The sequence below is a fragment of the Astatotilapia calliptera genome, chromosome 16 (genome assembly GCF_964374335.1).
Source record: "Astatotilapia calliptera chromosome 16, fAstCal68.1, whole genome shotgun sequence".
In the NCBI taxonomy this organism is placed as follows: domain Eukaryota; kingdom Metazoa; phylum Chordata; class Actinopteri; order Cichliformes; family Cichlidae; genus Astatotilapia; species Astatotilapia calliptera.
In genome coordinates this window covers 14,291,695-14,307,478 of record NC_137437.1, presented here as the reverse complement: position 1 = coordinate 14,307,478, position 15,784 = coordinate 14,291,695, and the positions used below count along the sequence as shown (strand labels likewise).

Below are 15,784 nucleotides of genomic sequence, written 5' to 3'. Positions count from 1 at the left end.
ATGTAGCTGGAGTCCAGTGTTTTAACTGATGCATGAAACTATACATTTTTAAACACAAGTTGTACCAGCCGCCGTTTTCTTTGTATTTATTACACGGCGTGCTGCGGGGAAAAGCTGTTGTTTGAGTCTAAGGTTTATTTTTTAGCACCTGGCGGCTCTTTTTTACTTCTCATCCGTAAATAATCTGCTCTTTCACGTGATTCAGTTTATTTTGAAAAGTCTCAACAGGATCTTGAGCTTTATTGTGAAAGGTTTATGTGGAAAATAAACAAGCGGACACGCGATGGTGTTACCGTCGTTGTTGCTAACCACAACGCATAAAAACAGGCGGTTGTCCGTCTGTAGTGTGGTTATATTAAATATAAGAGAAAGAGAGAACTTTAAGAAATTAATATAGCCACTACAGTGACCATCAAATGAAAAAATATTGCCGTAAACAGTTTATTTTGCGACACCACGAAACAAACGATAGTGTAAAATGAAAGATATCGTTATATGAACAGCCCTACTGATGAGGTTTTGTTTAGTTTTTTTGTATAGAATGACACTGCTTCTTCATTTCTGTGTGAAACTGTTTCATAATTAGTTTGTGCTTGTGGCAAAAAACATGTTTTGTGAGGTCACTCAAAAGTCTAGTCAAGGCCATCCTTGCACTTTTGTGAAGGTTTTTATCTCGAGGTTGTCAGAGTGTTGTTGTCAGAGTGCAGAGGCACAGTAATCTCCTTTTTCTTTCCGTTTGACCAGTCTTTTCTAATTAGCTTCCAGTACATTTCAGCAGTTGGAAAATTCGAGCATACAGACGCCGTTTGACAATAAATCCACCTGCAATAAAATCTGTTTAAGATTTATCGGAGAACAAACAGTCAGGGCTAGGACTGCGCTTTGAACCAATTTGTGTGATGTCTGAATAAAAGACATTTCAGACATCAAATGCACATCTGTTGGCCTAGAAAAACCTATTAGCGCCTGAGCACTACACAGGAAAAACAGAAGAACAAAAGCCAGCATCTTAGAAAATCTTACAGCTCATACAAATCGTACGGTGGTCATAGTGTATTAAGTGTAGTAAACAGGCTGATGTACCATCTCTAACCCAATACACAGACTAATCTACACTTTGCTGCATTAACATCACACCTGCTGTCATGCCTTTTTAACCTGCACAGGAGCTTTACAGAGTTTTCCGAAGACACCTCAACTTTTGGCTCAAATGCCAACAGATCCATCTCTGTTCAGCCAATAGTGTGATGCAGCTTTTTCTGGAGAAAGAAAACGTAAGAGGACTTTCTTTCTTTTTTTTTTTTTTGTGACTAGCAGCAGCATTTCCAAGAATAGCCGGTATAGAATTACATATAAAAACAAAAAGGAAAATATAAACATACCATCTGCACTCAAAAAATAAAATTCTGTTTTTTTCCTCATGTAATTTTGTTATACAAGTACAGTATAAAACATGACATTAACTTGAAATTGATCAAATGGAATTTACTTGCTTGGTATCTATTTGGTTCATACAAAGCATATTTTCCTTAATGATTAAATATTTGAATTAATAAACTTAAAAAAACCCCCAAACATTTCAAATGTCAAATAATTGCTTCATGTTTGCCTTTTTTGAGTGTCCCTTCTATTCTACAAGACATAACCTGTCTAAGTTTAAGTGTTTACATTAAAAACAGAAGTCAAGGATTTTTGGTGAGGTAAGTATTTTCTTTAATTTAACTAAAAACAAACAAATAAACAAACAGAAAAAATAATTCATGGTTCCAGTGCTCATGTCCTCTTTTCAAAAAGTATGACTACATATGCTTTTCTCATTGAAACATAACATTAATTAAAAACAGATATTAAAACCAACAACACAACATAAAACTTAACAGAACAGACAATCACTCAGTCAAAAGACACAAAGATATTGCGCCGTGTGCCAGTGCAACACTTTATTCTAAACCTACCACAATATTGAGGTTCAGTTCAAGTTTGTTCAGTCAGCAATAAATACATGAGCTCCTCAAGAAGTTTTTTATGACACGGGGGCCTCGTGCAAGAACAGATTTGTCCCTAAGTGACAGATTTAAGAGAACTTCTCACATTCTGAAATGAAATTCATGAGAGGTCCACTCGTGCACTTTATATAGAGATTTTTTGTTAATTTGAAAGACATTTTCTTTAATGTTGCCTGCTGTGCTGCAGTAATTTCACCAATATTTCTGTAAGACGGTGACCTATTTGCAAGTCACTGTCCGGGTGCAACGTGTGTCTGATAGGATATCTAACTCGTTTAGCTGTTTTCACACCTTGAATTATTCTAGACATTACTTCACAGAGGCACATGTGATCGGAGACAGTTTTAACCTGCCCGCTCAAGCCTGTGTGAAATCAGCCCGCACTAATGTGAGAATAGCGCAGCTAAATGTTCGTCTGGTGTATTCACACATTTTGTGTCTTGCCTCCTGCCTTATTCAGATGGCCCCCTCACCTACAGCAAATCTAACTGGTAACTGTTTCCTGCTGTGTGCCACATGTAGGAAAGAACAACTATGGATAATTTTCAGATCTAATTCCCTCGACTTTTTCCAGGGAGTCTTGTGTGAAAACAGCTGTACACGGTTTCAAACGGTGTTCTTAGATGCTGGACTTGAAAGCTCTGCAGTGTAAAACTGTTCTTGCATGAGGTCTCATGTATAAAACCTTATGCACATTCCCTGTGTGTATTAAGCTGGTAGTTTACATAAAAGTTCCCAGTGTGAGAGGTTTACCCAGCCTTCATCGGGTCACCTGAGTGGGCTGGATGACTGACATCTCTACAAACACAGTTCTGGACAGCAAGTGAAATTGCAGGGGTGAAGCCACCTTTTTCATGTTCCCTAAAAGGCACCAGTCTTTCTGATCCCTGATGTGCTGACTTGTTGAAATACAAGCGCTCACTCCACTGCTGCTTTTCAAGGCCTTAATATTTTCAAAGCTATCAGTCCTCCTCTCACGGTTTTCGCCCCTCTGGCTCTAATCACCACCGATCTCTATACTGACCCGAACTCAGCCATCCAGGCTTCGTATTTTTCCAGGTCTGCAGCAGAAACAGACTTTGAGATCTTCTTGAGTGTCAGTGTGAAGTCCTCCATGGTCACGGGCATCTGCAGCTCTTCTTTGGACAGAGCTCGGATCTCCTCGGGGCTCAGGCCTTGGATTCGACGACGCATCGCCATCATGGAGGCGTCCCTGACGTATGTGTAAAGAAACAAGCAGGGAGTGGACAGAGGCAGACAGAAGACAGTTAGTCTTGGCACGCCAAACATAATTGCACTGTTTTAAATTACACATTTGCTGTGTTTTAGCCCTGTCAGAAAGGATTGTACCTGAGCTGTGATGAAATCCTGCAGGCTACGCTGTATGTTGGACAATGAGCATGCATCCAAGGTCAATGAAACAATGTGAGGGAGAGATGAGCAGAGACAGCTTTGGATGCATGAAATGCCTGCCATTCCTGCCAGTGCTACAGCAGAAAGGATCCCCACATCAAGGACAGGACAGTGAGGATAAAAGTCTTACACTAAAAAAACTGCTACACTGCACTACAATCAAAACAGTGCTGCGTGTTTGAAGAGACAGAGCTGATAAAAACACAACAGGGACGACGTGACCTCATGATCTGACAGTCAAATTATCATTATCGTGTGTGCAGTTACTCTTTGCATAATTTGCTTATTTAGCAAGTAATAACAGAGTTATACATTTAGGTAGAGATGAAGCAAATTACTAGCAGCCTGTGTTCCTGAGTTGATTGGTATTTATATGGAAAGGTACTAAAAGAAGGCATTGCAGTTATGAATTAGATAAAATTATTTTTTCTCAGGGCCAGATTAAAGTACCACAGTGATTCAAAAATTGGAGGTTTACTAAAAAGACAACGATTTGTAACTTAAATTTAGTCTACATGCAGGTGCAGGCCACAAAACATGACAAAGCAATAGGTGGCGATATAACCCTAACTGTCCACTGACCAAGAAGAAGAGACATAAAGGCCCACACCTTTCAAATTGCAAGGTAAAATCCCTACCCCGGAAGGAGTTTTTCCAAAAGCTCTGTAAGGTTGAGGCTGCTGAGCACGAAAACTGCTTTGTGGCAGTACTTGTGAAAAACAGAGAGGAAAAAGCCTGAGCTTCCAGTGTGCTAGCAGGACGATCACTACTCTTGCTTCAGGCTTTTAAAAAAGATAAATTGCACAGCAGCATTCGTAAGCCACTCTGGATAAAGTGAATTAGGAGAATATAAAATCAGTCAAAGTCTAGTTTTACACAGCACTCGCAAATTGGGAACTCTGCTAAAGACCCAGAGCCAATCAGAAGTTTTTAGCTCCACAGCAACAGTTTGCCATCTCACCACTTATTACATGCTACCCCAACAGTAACGTGCAGTGATAACAATCTTTTAATAGTTTAGGTACGAGCATATTGAAACAAAGAACACAAAGCAGCATTTGCTTTACTGTGTTCTGTATATAAAACATGAAACATAAACTGATAATCAGTTTCTAAACCATGCACACCTGCAGACGTTGGTGATGTCTGCTCCAGAGTAGCCCTCGATCTTCTCAGCAATGAGGTCCAGATTTACGTCTGTAGCCAAATCCACCTCTCTCAGGTTGATCCTTAGAAGCTCGACACGACCAACAGCTAAATCCAAATACACACAAAAATTGTTTTAATTTAAGGGCAATGCATCTGAAAACCAGTTAAGGAGAAATGGGAATGAAAAGCATTAGAGAGGCACATAAAACAATGATTAGAAGTCCACGGTGTTACAAAGTCATCAGTCATCTTAGTTTCTGTGCTGTCAGTCTGTGCCTGGTGAGGTCACCTGAGGGCAGAGGGATGTAGATCCGCTTTTCCAGCCGTCGTCGCAAAGCTTCATCAATGTCCCAAGGGAAGTTTGTGGCAGCCAGGACCATCACCATCTTAGAGGGGTCGTCACCCTCCAGGGCTCCCCCAACACCTGCTCGCAAAAAAACAACAAAACAAAATTTTCAGCTTGTTTACGCAACACATTCAGTTTCAAAGTATCTCAAAAAGTCATTTAGCTGTAATGAGGCGCCAAAGGGACAAATGCATTATGACACCTGTCCCGTTTGCTTCTAATTCAAATTTTTGCAATATCCTTGATTAACTGTAACAGCAAGCCGCGCACAGCTTCACCCATTTCTCTAATCCACTAACCATCCATCTGAATAAGAAGTTCAGATTTGACCCTGCGGCTGGCTTCGTGTTCATCAGATGTTCCTCTCCTGCCACAGATGGAGTCGATCTCGTCTATAAAGATGGTCGTTGGCGCATAAAATCGGGCCTGAGAAGGAAGAAGTTTCGCATTGTGAGTTTCCTTTCCGCTGCAGTGCACACACATGTAAATAGGAAGCGGCCGCATTCTTCTGTGCTGCTTTTATCCAAAGTGCTTCGTAATTTCACTTTGATTCACCCATTCAAAAAACATACACGCACACTCACAGGGAAGGAGATAAAATGCAAGGGTTCAGCATTTTGCCCATAGGCCCAAATGCTTATTTCCACACACGCTCACCATTTCAAACAGCAGACGGACAAGTTTTTCCGACTCGCCCCTGTATTTGGAGGTCAACGTGGAGGAGGACACGTTGAAGAAAGTGGTCCCACATTCTGTGGCCACGGCTTTGGCTAACATGGTTTTCCCCGTACCTGGAGGGCCGACCATTAATACACCCTAAAAAGCAAAATGTCACACAATCTTAAAACATTAGACAAGTAAACAAATGAACACGCACACACAGAGAAAGGATCAGGCTGCAAACACAGAAGATCAGTATTCAGTTCACTACGACCATTAACAGTTGTTATATCAGTATGCGGCTCCCACATTCCTTTTAAGAACTTCCTGGGAAATAGACTTAATGGCTGCCTTGTCAAGACTCACATGAGAAGATCGATACCAAGTTAAACATTACGATAGTTGAGCACACAGGAGATTTGGGGGGGAGGGGGCTAGCTCAGTCCAGATGTTAAAAAAAAGAAAAGAAAAAAATCCATTTACCAGCACCTCTAAAGCTCGCTCCTGTGAGAATAGGATATTAGTCTGAATGTGAATGGATTGCCTTCCCGTAGACTGTAATCCCTGTTTGAGACTGGATAATTGCATGTTATTTAAAAGCCTGTGATATTAAACAAAAGTGTCAAACCCTGATTTAAATCTCCTCTATAACCATTTTTTAATATCGCTGCCACTCCGCCGTCTAACACTTCTATATCTGCTTGGCGCCTTTTGCTACGGAGATTACAGAAACCACAAAAGGAAGCACGGCTGACATAATCCATTTCATTTTAAAGAAATTTTATTTTTATGCCTCAGTCAATTTAGGCTAGTGTGTCTTATGCTGACTGCAGGACTGAGTCGAGCGACTCGGAATATAAAACAGTACTGCGGTGGGTATTGATCAGAATCTCAGCAGGAGCAGATGGGAGCGTATGTGCACCTGCATTAGGAGTAGAAACACTCAGACGTGCTGCAGAGCACAGAACAAAACGGAACTGCGTAGACCTAAATGTGCGTGCTAACAAAACACATACCTCCACTCACCTGTGTGCTGAGAAAACAACCATTGACCTGTTTTCCTCTGCAACTGACTTATCGCTCTTTAATTTTACTTCACCTTCAGTGATTAAAAAAAGAAAAAGAAAGACTATCCATCTATTTAAAGTTAGTGAAGAATTTTAATTATGCATGCCTATATAAGACAAATGAAAAGCATTGTGCTGCTATAACTCCCCCCATAAAGTATTAACCCTCACATGGTTGGGCCTCAGGGGAAGCAGTCTCACATGATGAAAGTTTAAACGAGGCTGATGCAGAAGAAGCCTCCCATCTCTGTGGAGTCTGTGGAGACTTTGACTTTGTAAAAATATTTTAGTTGCCGCATTTTACTTGTGATCAGGCTACGTGATCAGCCAATCTCCGAAGCTTACTGCTCTTTCTGAATTTAGCCAACTGCATTCTGCAGTGTATTGGTAGATGTTACCTGTTTAGAGATAATATGAATGACATTACATATGCAAGTTGTTCCATTTTATCAAATGACATTTGCAGACTGGTTCTTATTCTTAAAATGTGTCTTCATCTTCCTCATCAGTCATTTATTTGAGGCAGAAGTTTTCACAAATGAAAACTATTTGATTATTTAATGGTTTTTTGTGATGTTTCTCAAGCTCTCTGTGTTAGCGTGCTCTCCCTCTCCACTCGCTGAACCTCGACTTTATGGAAATTTGCATGCATGAACACAAGACAGAAATATAAAGGAAGGCGTCACTTTCTGATTCTGAACAGGCACGACTTGTTTAACATTTACTGTTAATGTTACTGTTAGGCGAGCCAAAATATTATTATTTATTGTCTTTATTTAAAATAAGCACATGTTGACTGTGAACGCCTTCAACGTGATTTTATGCTGTATTTACTTGGAACTGTTAAGTTGTTGGTGGAATCTTTTATCCCACGGCAGAGTTGTTAACGTTAGAAGAGAAATGATAAGTTTGACATTTTAATTAGTCAAGTGAGAGAGAGAAATGTGCTGCATGAGGCCAAATCTCACAGGATCAGATACAATGAGACGATATTTTTTTAGGAAATTATACAGGAACGTTTGGAAACACGTGGACAGAAAGGAGCAAGATAAAACAAAAGTCTGCAGAGCCGAACTGAGGCTGACTTGAGTTGACAGTGATAGTGTCAACAGAAATGGCGCACTTGAATAAAGTACTAGATTTAGTGTGAAGCTAACTAGTCTTGATGTAGAAGTTGGTGTTGACCTTAACGCTCAAACTTTGATGTAGCTGGTGCAACATGCTGCAAGATACTCAAAATGGTAGGTGTGCTACTGAACAAAGTGAGTATCTCACAGCTGAAAAACATCTTTATATACTTCTGCAATTACTCGCTCATTTTTTAAAACCCCCAGTAAGGAACTAGATAAAGTTTGCATGTAGAGAATATGTGAAAAATCACAGGTGTGTGTGTGTATGTGTGTGTACCTTCCAAGGGCGGCGAATGCCCTTAAAGAAATCAGGCATCCACATCGGCAACACCACTGCTTCTCTCAAGAGCTTCTTAGCATCTTCCAAATCAGCAATGTCATTCCTGCAGTTTACCAAAGTAATTAGCCAGCAGCACTGTTGAAATGTGTCCTCGTTGCAGAACCTGAGAAGTATTATATAAGTATCAGAGGATACTTCCATACCAGTGCACGTTAGGGTTACGGGACACAATATCTCTCTCCAGCGAATCCACTAGGTCACTGTCATATCCTGTGCCATCAAACTTCTTATGCCCTTCATCCCCCGGCACATCTCCCCCTTTCTTTCCCTGATGGAGACAAAAAGGTGGAAAAGAAACAGAACAAAAACCTGATGTGTTTGGAGCACAGACTTACTCATTTCCTATTTATCAATATGTTCACTAAACCATGACACAGCTGGAGTCTGAACCTTATCATCTTTGCATTTTGTGAATCCCGGCCGGTCTGCTTTAGCATTGGCCTGAGCACGGCCTCCCGGCCCTGCCCCTCGATGCTGCAGGCCAGGGGACTCTTTCCTCTGCTGCTTCACTCCACTGTTGGGCCGCTTTATTGGAACAGGATTCCTACAGAGACACACGCGCAGGAATATACTAATGGATAATAGTGTGATAATAATAGGACACACCTACATAGAGAGCCATCAACCACAGGTTCCCATCGGTTTACCAAAAGTTCCTTTAGAGCATTAGTTATAAACGAGCTCTGCTACTTTTCTGCAGAGGCACATTGTGCTTGTAGAGATGAAAGTGATTATGCAAAATATGTCTCTTTGTACTTTAAAGAGCGCTTCCTTATGGAGATGTTGTGTTCCACACAGTTTCTGGGTAGCATCAGTAACAATCATCTCTGTCAAAACTGATGTACAGTAAGTTAAATACAGATATAGTTTGTCACTAAGAAAGCATTTGTAATCTGCAGTTAAAGGGGAAAAGTCCATATTTTGTGTTTTTGTTGTTTTAAACTCAACATGAAAAGAACAAAAGAGAGAACTGACAAAAAGATAGCAGTCTGCAAGAATCTTTCTAAGCTTTCCTGGTATTATATGTATTATATATATATTATATATATTAATGGACTCAGAATAATAAAATTTTTCCTCCAGAATTTAGGAAGTGAGGCTAAGACACTGCACTGAGCATTTAGTTTAATAATGGGTGAGATTGGAGAATAGTTTAAAACAAAATTATAACCCAAACCTTTTTAGATCACAGTGTGACATGCTTACTATAACGCTAAATATGTTTGCTGGCTCACATTTTCAAAACTTCACTTATTTATTTTAACTGACCGCAGGAAAAGAAGAAAAAAAATCCATGAAGCTAAAAACGTAGCTCCAACACATCCACACACCTGTGCTCTGCAGGGATGGGAGGGGGCCACACAGCTGGATCTTCTAGTCTCTCCTCTGGCTGCAGGGCTTGGATGTCAGTCGGCTTCTCTAACTTAAAGCTCTCCAGCGTTGCCATGATACTTTTCACTTGCTCGTACTCCTCAGTCAGTTCCTTACTAAGCTGGAAACAAAGGGAAGAGGTGCACTGCATCACTGACCATCCAGCTGAAAATACAGCAGCTGAACTAACAAAAACATACAAAAAAACCCAAAAACGAAACAATGCACAATGTTAGGCCAAAAAAAACAAAACAAAAAAAAACTCCTTCATGAAGCAGGGCGTAAAACACAATATACACACACACACACGCCATATATATATATATATATATATATATATATATATATATATATACACACACACACACACACACACACATACATACACGTGCGTGTGTGTGTGTGTGTGTGTGTGTGTAACAATTTGGGTAGTTAGTTTTAAATTCAGGATTCTTTGACTGCCGTGCTTCTCTCTTACAATGTCTCTGCATTTACACCAGCAACATTACAGAATGCTTTTACATGTGTTTTGTCCACCAGAGACGACCAAGCTAATAGATCGGAACAAACATGAGAAATTACACAAATGAAAACTTTCTTAAAATAATGCACCTTAAACAAAAAAAAAAAACAAACAAAAAAAAAAACAGCCTTTGACATCAAAGGAAAGCTTTTCATCCAGGATTAAGTCCTACGTACAGTTGAACTGAAGTCTCAGGTTCAGTAACTAATATACCAGGGGACTCACCTGTTGCCATCTGACTATAAGTGCAGGGTCTCTGAGGGACTGACAGTGCTTGTGGATCTGTTGAATGACGCCCTGGTAGTACACAGTGGAGGAGTCATAGTTCCCAAGCAAGGCGTACTCACGGCCCTTCTTGGCGTAGTCACATATTTCTGCAAGATTCATGATTTATAACAGCTACATGGAAAAAAGAAACAAGCAATTGCATGACCTGATTAGTGAAACAGTAAGAGTTCAAAGGTTAATGCTAGTTCAGTGTTTCAATCTAAAGCCTCCACATTTTCTTCCTTTTATTATTATTATTATTATTATTATTATTAAGTGTCCTCATTATAACCGAATCTCATAACAAGATGGGGCAGCTCCTTGAATGTCGGCTGCCCATCAGATAACTCAGAAACGGCTACACCCGGTAAAGCACGTTAGTTAAGCTAGCTGATGTCGGTTTTGAATGAACACATTTGCCCGGGGCGCTTTACCTGATTACTAAATGAAACCTCTGTTCAAATCAGCTTCTTTTTTAACACACCCTATAATATTACCGGCGTTAGCCCTTTGCTAGCTTGCTACTAGGCCACAGACGAGAAAACAAAACGAATCCTGTGCCAATAACCCAAACGGTACTTAATCCTCCCAGCTTGCGTTCAAATTTCCCGTAGACAAACACACTCACGACGAGCTAAATTAAATTTTAATTGCGTGTTCACAGAAAAAAAAAATCTCATACCTGTATGAAAAGCCCTCGCTTGTATGTTTTTAATCAGATGTCCAGCATTGAGGACAGTGTTACCATGGCCGCGGAGAGACGCCGCGCGAGGAATACAAACAGCTTTTTGCCGTGCTGCTTTCACGGATTTGCTGCAGGCTGGTAAATGTGACACCCTAGACGTCGCCGATGAAAGCAACTCAGCTGCCGACCTGTGATCGTATTAATCTAACCTAGTAAGGCCTAAATGTGTTAGATGTATTCTATGTATAACTACAAAATTAGCTACAAGTGACGGATTTGCCATTTTACATGTTTTCGCTAATTTATCAAGAACTATGTCGTGCACAAGTCTGCCACTGGTCGCCGCTAACGTGTCAAATACTGCAAGATATCGTCTTTAATTTCACTACAAAGCTTGTAGCTGTAGTTTTGGAACTTTTAATCATGTAACACGATCCTTTTCAGGTGATTAAGTGAGACTTTTTTTTCCTTAGCAGAAATTAAAGTGGATCTAGATTGTCTACAGGTCATGAATTAAAATGAAAAATAATTGCTGTGAAGCAATAACTGACAGAGCAGTGACATTACACTTCAAGTGGCAAACAACACCAGAAACATTCGGAAAAGATGACACTGAAACAACCACTTTTATTGATTTGCATCTGTACAGTGTATTATTATTATTGTATACATGCAACAAATGAAACAGTCAGCTGTGGTGTTTTTCCTCAGATCCACTGAGTTTCTTTTTCGGCATGCTTTTCAAGTGAACTATGTGGAGCAGCTATATTTTATCCCTTGTGTTCTTGAGCTTTCTTTCCAGACAGCTCTCCATGTGCATGAGCTGACACAAATACATTCAATAACAGCACCAAGTCTCACACTGCACTTTTAAGAACTAAAATATCACTTCAATTGCAATTGCACAATTGCAGTGTTTGTCACAGTATCAGCATATCTTATTGGTCCCTTTACACACACACAAAAAAAATCAAATTTTCTCTTCATTAAGTTTGTCTTTTAATTGCATTGAGAGCTGCAGATACATTGTAGTGCAGTAATGTTGCTGTACTGACGACGGCTGCATATCATTTATGATCATGCATCCACTAAAGTGCGCTCTGCAATCTTCAGTTTGCAGACTCGGCGATCGAAGTGCAGTTTGGGCTACAAATACTCAGCATACCTCCATATGCATTCATGCATTTTACGGACTTGTTTATTTAATTTAGCTGTGCCTCATACCAGGCAGGGAAAATTGTAAAATCTTGCCAAGCTTCTATCATTTCTAGCTAACTGATTTGAGAGTGCTTTGTAAATTTTAAGCCTCGTGTTGTTGAAATCTGCTTTTCTCAGCACACTCCTGAAGGACTGCCATTATAGTATTAAATAATCCAAGTACATCCATGGAGGATGTAGGTGACCTCAGCATTGACAAGTTGCTGCTTCCCGCTCTCTCTGGTTCCACATTTGCCTCAAATTGCTCTCACTGGGTTGCTTTAGTCTCAGGGGTTTGTGGCTCTTCAGTCTGTAAGCTAAAGTCAGAAAGATAGCATCCACGTTTTCCTTCTCAGATGGGTCCTTGGCTGAAGTCTCAAACAGTGGGAAGTTGTAGCTGTCAGCGAGACACTGTGCGGCTGATGTGGGAACCTCCCGGCGGTCCCTCAGGTCACACTTGTTTCCTACCATGATGCGGGGCACAAGGGGCCCCACGGAGTGCCGGCTACACTCCTGAATCCACTCGGGGATGCTCTCGAAGGAAGAAAGGCTGGTCACGTCGTACACAAAGATGACAGCGTGGACGCTGCGGTAGTAGTGCTCCACCATGCTCTTCCTGAAGCGCTCCTGACCTGCTGTGTCCCAAATCTGTAACTAGCACAGCAGAAAAAAATGATGCCACAGAGTCCTATTTAAAGCATATGGCCAGTGTTATTTTATATTTGTGCTTTTGCCAGCCAGTTCAATAGGAGGCAGCAAAGCGTCATTCCAGCTTCCCTATTTTGTTTATGCTGCTCAGCTCCAACCTTCAACGTTTGTTCTTACTACATATGCTTTATGTGTGTGTGTGTAAATATACATCTCTATTTCTGCAGAGTTAAATACTGGTTTTTTCTTAATGATTCAGCATGATGCATCTTGATTTTTTTTTTCAAAACAAAGTTTTAGCAGCTTCAGGGAAACAATGGAAGGATACTGCACAGCAGAATAAGCTATACATTATCACCACAGACTGGATTTTTGCACTTGCTCAAACAAATGTTGGTGAAGTTAGGATAGTTAGGGCATTTTTGCAGCAGACACTTGGGCATCTTACAGAAGGAGAACCTGAAGTTTAAATTATTAAACCAGAGATGGCTGAATTCCTTTTATCGGCAATCGGGTAATGTGCATCCTGGCTCACTGCCTTTTACTCACTCACTGTCATGGTTTACTGAAACACCGACAGACAGAGCTAACATTAGTGTCATTATTATAGACTGCATGTTCCCACTGTGATGAGTCAAATTGTCTGCTGTGGAAAGTGCTCCAAAATAGACCTTTTTTGACAGCATCTCCAAAAAATGGGTTTAAATTTGCGGGAAAAACTATTAAAAATCTACTTGGGTGACCTGTTATTGTGTTGCATCTGGATCACTTCATCAGACTGGGGCATGATCTGTTTCACTTTGACTGGAAGCTCGTAAAAAGGGGGGAAATCTCCAGGCAAATGAGGATAGAATGAAGATAAACACTTATATGTGGAAGAACAGAAATGACTATGAACTGGCTTTACACCAAGTTTCGTTATTCCCTTTCTTGTGAACAATGACAATGGCCTCATAGGGGTGACAAAGCCTTCATTTTAACAACTGGTCAAAGTAAGCTCCATCACATGCCTACAGGCTGAAAACAGACTCCAGGTCAGGCTCTGTGAGCTGACCTATAAACCTAACATAGCCAAAAAAAACAGTGAACGTTCACAGGTATCTGCCGTGTGCCTTTCTTGAAATGTAGGACTTCTCACCTTGATACTCTCTCCGTCCAGCTCCAGCGTCCTCTCTCTGAAATCGACCCCGATAGTTGCCTCAGGGTTTTTCAGGAAAGTGCCCCCGCAGAACCGGTAGGTCAAACACGTCTTCCCCACATTTGAGTCTCCTATTACTATTATCTTGAAAATCCGAGCGTGTGTAGTGTCGTATTCGTGGTGAGAGGAGAGCTCCAGGGAATCGTTTCGACTGAAAATTGTGTCAAATTCCTCCCCAGGTTTGTTTTCTATTGCCATTGCTCATCTTCTCGCGGTCTGGACGGCGCTACAGCTCTGAAATATCGCGAGACTCCAAAGGAGAGTACCTTTGAACCTATGTACTAGGCTACGTGCAGAATACAAGCAATTCATCAAATTCTTGTGTTATTTAGCTGTACACATTATTCTGTAGAGATCCGATAGAGAACTTGCTAGAGGAAAAGAACAATTAAAAAATGTAACGTGGAATATGGTTAGAGATTATTTTCCCCTTTCCTTTCTTTTGAATTATTCGGGGGGGGGGGGGGGGGGGTTGTATCCTATTTTGAATTGAATAAGTGGTAAAATAAAAATAAAAAAATAGACGAATTCAAGTCTGAAAGTCAGTATTTCAGATACTTTCCAATAAAAATCTGATGGTGCTTTACTGCAGTCATAATTACTTTCATGAGTTTTGACTAGACCCCCAACACCGCTGGCTGAAGTACAGCCCCAGTTTAGAGCCTCCACTGTGTTTTGGAGATGCATGTAGATGCTCACTGTCATACCTCTCTCCTGATCTCCTCTGTAAATATTTATGATGACTTGAGTGAAAAATGTCAAATTTGGATCCATCACTTCGCAAGACACAGATTTTCAGTCCAGGTTTTATGTCATTTGGCCATACACAAAAATGACAGCACAGTTGTGTCGATTTTTTTTCTGTTTCCTCTCCTTGAGAATGACCTCATGGCAGCCAATCTCTCCAATCCCGATTTGCCTTCAAGGAACAGCAACAACCCACCCTCCGCTATTTCTTAGAAAAAACACTTACAAAAAAAAAAAAGAGACTAGAAAGTCTAACTACTTGGAAAAAAGAAATGAGGGGTGGATCAAGACTTCAGCACAGTCAGTACAAAATATTTCAGAAAAGTTTTTTTAAATCTATAAATTTTTATTTTTAAAATCATGTATGCTATTATACTTATTTACATACAGACATATCACTCAACCACAAACACTTCAGTAGGTATCCTCCAAGAGCACAAATATATTAACCTCATACAAATTTGTACAACTTACAAAACAAAGAGAACATCTAACAATGGAAATCCATTAAACAGAGAGTCTCAAATAAATACAAACATAAGATTTTTTATTTAAAAAAAAAAAAAATCATTCTGCTTTTCTGTAGCAATTCAATCAGTCAACACATCATGAATGTCTTCATAAAAAAAAAGTATTACCATTAGTTTCATTAATGACACATTTTTCTATTAAAACTCAATCCTCCTAGAATTAGAACCATGTTTCTGTTTTGCACCATATTAAACTCACAATACTCACAAGAACACTCTTCAGAACCCAAACCTTCCAGTTTCACCACGCAGTGGCAATAAATACGACTTCTGTAAAACTCAGCACTATACACACTTGTAACTCTGCAGCATACACTGATGTTTATTTGACACATTTACCAAAAACAGCTTTATAATCCACAGCCAAGCACCCCATCTACTTCAAGAAACTTCATTATTCATCAGAGAGACAGTCAGGACTCCACTATTTTAACAGTTTATTTTGTAAACCCAGCTCTGGAACCAGCAGCTCTATTTCTACCATGCCTTCGCTGCATGTCATTACCC

The 15,784-nt window shown here is 40.2% G+C and overlaps 2 protein-coding genes across 5 annotated transcripts; both read right to left on the bottom strand.

Moving 5' to 3' along the window:
- Positions 1 to 1,689: 1,689 nt before the first annotated feature.
- Positions 1,690 to 11,092, bottom strand: katnal1 (katanin p60 subunit A-like 1). 3 transcript variants are annotated; one of them, XM_026145543.2, is made up of 12 exons: positions 10,955 to 11,092; positions 10,231 to 10,404; positions 9,443 to 9,603; positions 8,502 to 8,655; positions 8,255 to 8,379; positions 8,049 to 8,154; positions 5,572 to 5,730; positions 5,214 to 5,340; positions 4,858 to 4,992; positions 4,547 to 4,673; positions 3,357 to 3,386; positions 1,690 to 3,219 (listed from the first exon to the last, which is right to left on the bottom strand). In XM_026145543.2, exons 2-12 carry the CDS (start codon positions 10,390 to 10,392, stop codon positions 3,021 to 3,023), a joined length of 1,485 nt encoding a protein of 494 aa, XP_026001328.2. In that variant the 5' UTR covers positions 10,393 to 10,404; positions 10,955 to 11,092; the 3' UTR covers positions 1,690 to 3,020. The 3 variants fall into 3 exon arrangements, with proteins under 3 accessions (XP_026001328.2, XP_026001330.2, XP_080146726.1); XM_026145545.2 differs by lacking the exon at positions 3,357 to 3,386; XM_080290600.1 differs by lacking the exon at positions 1,690 to 3,219 and having other exon boundaries at positions 3,356 to 3,493.
- Positions 11,093 to 11,564: 472 nt separating this feature from the next.
- On the bottom strand, positions 11,565 to 14,241 carry LOC113007810 (ras-related protein Rab-33B). Of its 2 annotated transcripts, none has more exons than XM_026144756.2 (2): positions 13,941 to 14,241; positions 11,565 to 12,808 (listed from the first exon to the last, which is right to left on the bottom strand). In XM_026144756.2, exons 1-2 carry the CDS (start codon positions 14,196 to 14,198, stop codon positions 12,362 to 12,364), a joined length of 705 nt encoding a protein of 234 aa, XP_026000541.2. In that variant the 5' UTR covers positions 14,199 to 14,241; the 3' UTR covers positions 11,565 to 12,361. The 2 variants fall into 2 exon arrangements, with proteins under 2 accessions (XP_026000541.2, XP_026000542.2); XM_026144757.2 differs by having other exon boundaries at positions 11,565 to 12,802.
- Between the last annotated feature and the right edge of the window lie 1,543 nt (positions 14,242 to 15,784).

What these genes read in the sequence shown, in the direction of transcription:
- LOC113007810 (XM_026144756.2), bottom strand. Translation starts at nt 14,198, where the DNA reads ATGGCAATAGAAAACAAACCTGGGGAGGAATTTGACACAATTTTCAGT. An exon ending in TGGACGGAGAGAGTATCAAG is followed by an intron (nt 12,809 to 13,940) that starts GTGAGAAGTCCT and finishes CTGCTGTGCTAG; the next exon opens with TTACAGATTTGGGACACAGC.
- katnal1 (XM_026145543.2), bottom strand. Translation starts at nt 10,392, where the DNA reads ATGAATCTTGCAGAAATATGTGACTACGCCAAGAAGGGCCGTGAGTAC. An exon ending in CCCATCCCTGCAGAGCACAG is followed by an intron (nt 8,656 to 9,442) that starts GTGTGTGGATGT and finishes GTGTCTCTGTAG; the next exon opens with GAATCCTGTTCCAATAAAGC. An exon ending in GCATTCGCCGCCCTTGGAAG is followed by an intron (nt 5,731 to 8,048) that starts GTACACACACAT and finishes TTTGCTTTTTAG; the next exon opens with GGTGTATTAATGGTCGGCCC.